The sequence below is a fragment of the Leptodactylus fuscus genome, chromosome 1 (genome assembly GCF_031893055.1).
Source record: "Leptodactylus fuscus isolate aLepFus1 chromosome 1, aLepFus1.hap2, whole genome shotgun sequence".
NCBI classification, from domain to species: domain Eukaryota; kingdom Metazoa; phylum Chordata; class Amphibia; order Anura; family Leptodactylidae; genus Leptodactylus; species Leptodactylus fuscus.
Window position 1 is genome coordinate 60,309,326 of NC_134265.1, and position 6,000 is coordinate 60,315,325.

At 41.6% G+C, this 6,000-nt stretch overlaps 1 protein-coding gene across 2 annotated transcripts in view; it reads right to left on the reverse strand.

The window, feature by feature from the left end:
• EDIL3 (EGF like repeats and discoidin domains 3) overlaps positions 1-3,857 on the reverse strand; it is a 564,630-nt gene extending 560,773 nt beyond the window's left edge. Inside the window, exons 1-2 of one of the 2 annotated variants that reach the window (XM_075271236.1) lie at positions 3,710-3,856; positions 3,215-3,606 (exon numbers count right to left, since the gene is read on the reverse strand). In XM_075271236.1, the coding sequence (XP_075127337.1) occupies positions 3,215-3,281 (67 nt within the window). In that variant the 5' untranslated portion in view covers positions 3,282-3,606; positions 3,710-3,856. Of the gene's footprint in view, positions 1-3,214 lie in introns of both variants that reach the window. The other variant, XM_075271229.1, reaches the window with a different exon arrangement.
• Between the last annotated feature and the right edge of the window lie 2,143 nt (positions 3,858-6,000).

A 6,000-nucleotide genomic window follows, 5' to 3' on the forward strand; every position in this document is an offset into this window, starting at 1 on the left:
CTCAGTAATTTGGCAAATAACACATTTTAAGGAAGGACGACATTCAATTTTACAGCTCGTTGGCCAGCCTATTGGCATTCCAATGTACTTAAAAATCAGATATCATAATCTGAAACTTTTTAGTCATCAACTTTGAGTTAGGAAAATTGGACACTTGTTCTAAATCACATCATTCCTTCTAGGGAAAAAAATCATCTTTTTTCTAAATCAGATTTTATTATACAGGTTTTCAGAATGGACGACATTAAACTGATTGATCATCTCTCAGTAAAAGAAGAGGGATAGATATGTTAATACTCTGGTAAATGTTACATTAGAGATCATTACATTACCTTAAAATTATAAATCTACTATGGATAAAAAAAAAAACATGAAAAAGTAGATTTTCCATCAAATGAATATTTAATTGACGAGTGGGTTTCACAGCAAGTGAATGATATCAACTCTCTCACTTTCAATAGTTCATTTTAGACAGAGCAGGGAATTGAAGCTACCCAGAGAAGTCAATCTGTAAAACAAATGAATTTGTCTAGCCCTTAATGGGGTACATTTTGCTTAAAGGATTAAGATATGAGCGTTAGCCGCTATGACAGATTGCATAATATCACGTGCTTCCTGACACTGTGTCTAATGTTATTGAATTTTTTAGAATGGCCCATGCTGGTGAATTATTAAATAGCTGATACAATATTCAGTTTGATGACTGATCCATTGGTTTCATTTAAAAGCAAAAAAAATGAATTCAAGGCATGGCCCATAGCAAAGGCAGGAAACCCATAACCCTACAACATAGAGGGGAAAGTCAATGTATAACCTGCCATGGTTATTATTCCTGGACGACGTGAAGTCGCAAGAGTTTATAATAAAAGAACTAAACAGTCCCATAAACAAACCACAAACCCGGCTCGCATGAGCAACAATCGTTTCTATGTTAATGAAGCTCATTTTTCCTCTTCCAATCTATGAAGTCGCCTTTGTATTTATACGGTGTAGCATCATTAAAATAACATCTGTCTGAATATGCCGTGATGGAACTAACATCTGCCACAATGCCATATAAAAGGAATACATATTATCAAATAAAAAGGCAAAGCAATAATGTGGTGTTTTTTTTCTGTCACTGGTGTGGGTGGCCTCTTTCTGGCCAAAATGTGAAAACTCTTCAATGTCTGACATGAGAATTTATAAAGATTACACGGAGGGCTTTCTAATTATAATAGAGTCTTAGCTATGGAACATATCTCCTGGTCCCATGGTATTGTTAGGAATTGAAGTCCTGAAGACACCAGCTGGAATGTCTAATGCCGGTGTGCCTTCATGTTTCAGAACCATCTGAGAAACATTACAGTCTTATCTATTTATCCATCTATGTGTTTGTATAGCAGAGCTGAAGTGCTGTGAGATGAACTAATGACATTTTTAATGGCTTGACCATGACAACGTGTAGTAAATCCTGCAGCGGCTGCAGTAAGACCTCTCTTGCCCTCATCAACCCAACTAAAGGACTACAGGGAATTGCAGGAAAGGCAAGAGGGTGACTATTAGGTAGTGTGCGGGGTGGGGGTTGGCGGGGGAAATAAACTTCCTCTCATTTCTGGACCTAAGTGCAGGGACAATCAATACTAAGAAACACAGCGGAAAATATGTCTCTTAAGAGAGAAATCATTTGCACAGCTCAAGTGCTTATTAAAGCTATTCCGGATACCTTTTGACTTTTTGTTCTAATCTATAATCTAATGACAGCCGTGTTGGCTTTACTGATCGCATGCTTGTTTCCTTACAAGATAAATCTATACGCTGCACTGTAGCCAAATAAACAAAATGCATCCAGGCTTTCTGTGCAATCCCTCTCATTTAATGGTGTTTTTCCTGCAGATTGATACAGATGTTCTAAATCACAACTCTTCATGGGCACAGAGGTTGACAACGTAGAAAAATGAAGCAGTGGCAGTACTGAGGGAGAAGGGATTTATTTTATGGATGCGGTCACTCCCATTGTGATATTTATATTAATTTGGGAGATCAGATCAGTGCCTGTTCACACAATTTAAAGCCCCAAAGGCTTCATTATCTTTCAGGCAGAGAAAACGAACTACACAGTCTGGTAAGCACTAATCTCATCCGTTCCTTTCATCCTTAGACCCACTCCTACAAGCCATGACGAATTGTCTGGATTTAACAAGACCTTTCCCCTCGACCAGGAGAAGTTAGGGAGCTATTCTATTTACAGTGTTCATACCAAGCTGATCTGTAGCTGCAGATCTGTGGTACAAGTGCAGAGCTCTGGAAGAGCCTGAGAGCCCAGTGGCGGAGCCTAGAAGGTATCGGTGCAGCAGCGGGTGCTGCAGAGTCCAGGCTGGGGTGAAAAGTCCAAGCAGTGCTCGGGGCAAGAAGAGTGAAGGTGCATTACAGCAAACAGGTGCAACACTGGGGGCAGCTAGTTCTGGAGCTAAGGCGCTGAATACAGGACCTGCTTGGGGCATAGAGCTTTTAAGCCATACAAAAGGGGAAATCTAGTAAAGACTTAAATATGTAGGAACAAAGTAAATCCTGGAAGACCCCAGTGCACATGGGTGCATAATGCTGAAGTACTAGCTAAGATCCAGGGCAAACAGAAGACATGAAGATATAGACATCCTTCTATTTGTAATAAAGCTTGTGGTTTTACATTATTTCTAGGGCTTACTGGATGCAGAAGGGTAAATGCATCTTCCAAGATAAAACTTAACTTCCATCCATTATTCATATGATCTTTTCTATGCAACTTTTACAGACTAGTGCATCTACAATATGTATCAGAGGACTGCCTAGAAGATGAGCTATGAGCAGGCTGACACATGTTACAAGTAATAGAATAACTTGGGACTGTTTCACAGTCCTAATTTCCAAGCATGGCTGCATTTTACATCACTAGGAAGGAGCACAAGGACTGCCCTGTGGCTCTTTAAATCCTTCTAACCACTGATAGGGATTACCATTAAGCTCTTTCCCTGTCATCTCATTACAGACTATTTGCTAAACAGACTAGGTCTGCAGATGGCACAAGGAATAATCCACATGGGGATCAGGCATCACGTCATTGCCCTCTTATGCCCAATTCCCTATGCTACCCTTCAATTCCCTGGAGTACACTTTACACCTTCTAGCATGCAGCATGTGTCTCCAAGTGATGGAGATAGTTGACAAAAGTACTAGGTATAGCAGCATCACTTACCTTGGACTAGGAGTGGTACCCATAAGCTGACACTCAGCAGGAGGCTTGTGACCTCCTTAAAGATCATGTTTCTGGGTCACAACAAAGATAAAGATCCTTCCAAGGAAGCCCAAGTCCTGTAGAATAAGGAGAATGTGCAGCTGCTTCTTCTATATTATTCCTTTGCCCACATTCACCGGCTGATCAGAGTAGTCGCTGGTCCCCAGTGCACCAAACTGCGCCTGATGTGCAATTGTGCGCAAAGCTGCGCCTGCTGTGCGATTTTACATCCGAGTCCAGTGGTCAGCTGGTGAGCACAATGAGACAGCAGCAGTCAGTGTGTACAAACACAAGCAGCGTGCCTCAATGCCTTCCTGCTCCTCTGCCTGTGATCAGACAAGTAGCTCCTTCTGCTGGAAGAAAGAATGAAAAGACAAGAAGAGACTGGGGAAGAGAGAATGGAAAGAAGGGAATGTGGCTGCACCGCCCAGACACCTGCTCCTCCTGCTGACTTACTTCATCCTTCTCACTTGGGCTTTGCTACACTGCTCCTGCCTTAAAGGCATCTGTGGCTGCATGTAGCAAGCAGGTCCTCCTCTTCTAGGGGTGATCCCAGCCCTGTGCTGCAGAGGATCCTAACATGTAATGACTGGAGGATGCAGAATAGCTGAGAACAGGGAGATCACTGCACACATTTACAACTATCCCAGTAGCATTAAACTGGTGTAGCAGAGCTGCTTCACATGCAGGCAGAGACTGGAGAAAGCTGCAAAGGGAGGAGGGGTGCCCTACAACTGTAACATTGAGGCACTGCACTGTATGGAGCAATAAACTGCAATATAAGAATCATAGATTTATAGAAAACATGAGTGATACATGAAGGTAAGATATAGGGATAATGCTTAAATAGCAATTACCTGATATAACAAGAATACTACATGGATGAAGACTATTGTAAATGCCCTTATAAATGCAGGATGTAGGATGCTGGAGTTTTTAAGGGGATCTACTGAGTTGTGATATGGAAGGTGTCTGTAGAAGACATGGGTCTGATCCACACTCTGTGGAGTGATTCTGATACTATTGTTTTATTAGGAAATATTAATATTTAAGTCATTCCTTGTGAAATAGTATCAAGGTTATCTAACAAAAAAGATGCCATTGTGTATAGCTATACTGTAGGTAAGTATGGTCACTGCATTGACATATTACTAGGCTGGCAGTGGTGCTGTTTCACCCCAGGTATGGTGGGGGTCCCAACAGTAAAACGCACACCGATCAGACATATTTGTTTCTAAAACCCTTTTAAAGCAATATTGACAGGTGATCTATTCTGAGCTATCTGAGGGCAACAATATAATAGAGGGGGAGATGCTGAGCTCTGTGATGTGCTGGTTTATAGGATTTGGTCCTGAGTAAAATCTAACAGGACTCCTATGAGAGACAGAGTCCTATTTATCCTACCCACATACAGTGATTGACAGCTCTCAGTGTATCAGTCAGTGTCAATCTCTGTGCATAGATGAGACAAGCAGGATCTCACTGTCTCTCCTAGGGGTCCGTTAGAATTTGCTCTGCCTTTTACCCATAAATTGTGCTCCAAATCCCATACAATAAAGCTATACATCATAGTGGTTACACACAGAGTCCAATGGACCTCATTGACTATAAACAGGTTTTTTTGAGTGAGCGTCATTTTATATCTGAAACTGGTGAAGGAATAAATCCTATGTACAGAACTTTTTCGTCTGACGATTTTAGGCAGATATTGCAATGCAGTCTACGTTGGAGACTCTGGCGCAGATGTGAACTTAGCCTTAGGCTTTCGATTTACAAAAAGGGGTATTCCCATTGAAGTGTTTTACTCAATACATTGCTTTATCCATCTTGCTCTGTTCGCCAGATACTGCTTATTATGTCTACTGTTCATTGCCTAGGTTACAGACCACCACTGCTATCTAACTGCAATTGTCAGGCTCGAAACGTCAATCTTTGTTACTGGCCACCTTTGTTAAGTTTTATGACTGTGAATGATGACTAATGGAACCTTTTGTCAGTTCTGCAGAGTGCACTTAACTACTGAGCCCATATTAGGGCTAGAACAGTGCTTGATCATCGTCTCTGTTATCTCTGTATGTAAAGGTCAAGCACTGTTAGTGGAAGCAAGCTGGCCTGAGCTGTACTTCACACAGGTTAAGCCCACTAATGTATCATTTTAACTAGGAAGTGTTGGGGAGAGGAGACAGGAAAACAACTGAAACCCTTAGGGTAAGTTCACACAGGGTTTTTTCGTATCATGACATCCGCCTGAAGACACTCCCTCCCGACTAGGCCCATTCATTTGGGCTTAATCCGCAACGGAGTGCACGACTGGAAGCCGGTGTACTGCACCGGCATCTAGTCGCAGCTACCCATATTTTGGTCTGGAACCTGAGGCGACCAAAAAACCCTGTGTGAACTTATCCTTAGATGGACAAACCTCTTCAAGCACTTTAGCGGCTTATGCAACTGTAAACTTTAAGGACCGTAGGGGTCCTTGGAGTTGAAACCCCACTGAAGTAACGCCATATCCTATGAATATAATATTTTTATACTTACAGTGCCTTATTTGAATATGTGACTTTCTATGGATTTACATTGATTCCATCGATTGACACTAGAGATCCTGAATAGCAAGAGCAATTATTTACACACTTTCTTTGCACTAGCAAACATTAGGGGACCCAACTAACCCCACTTAGCTAGTCATAGATGCAAAACACTGTGGCATAAACTGACCACTTTTTTTTCTCCAGCATTAGCAATAG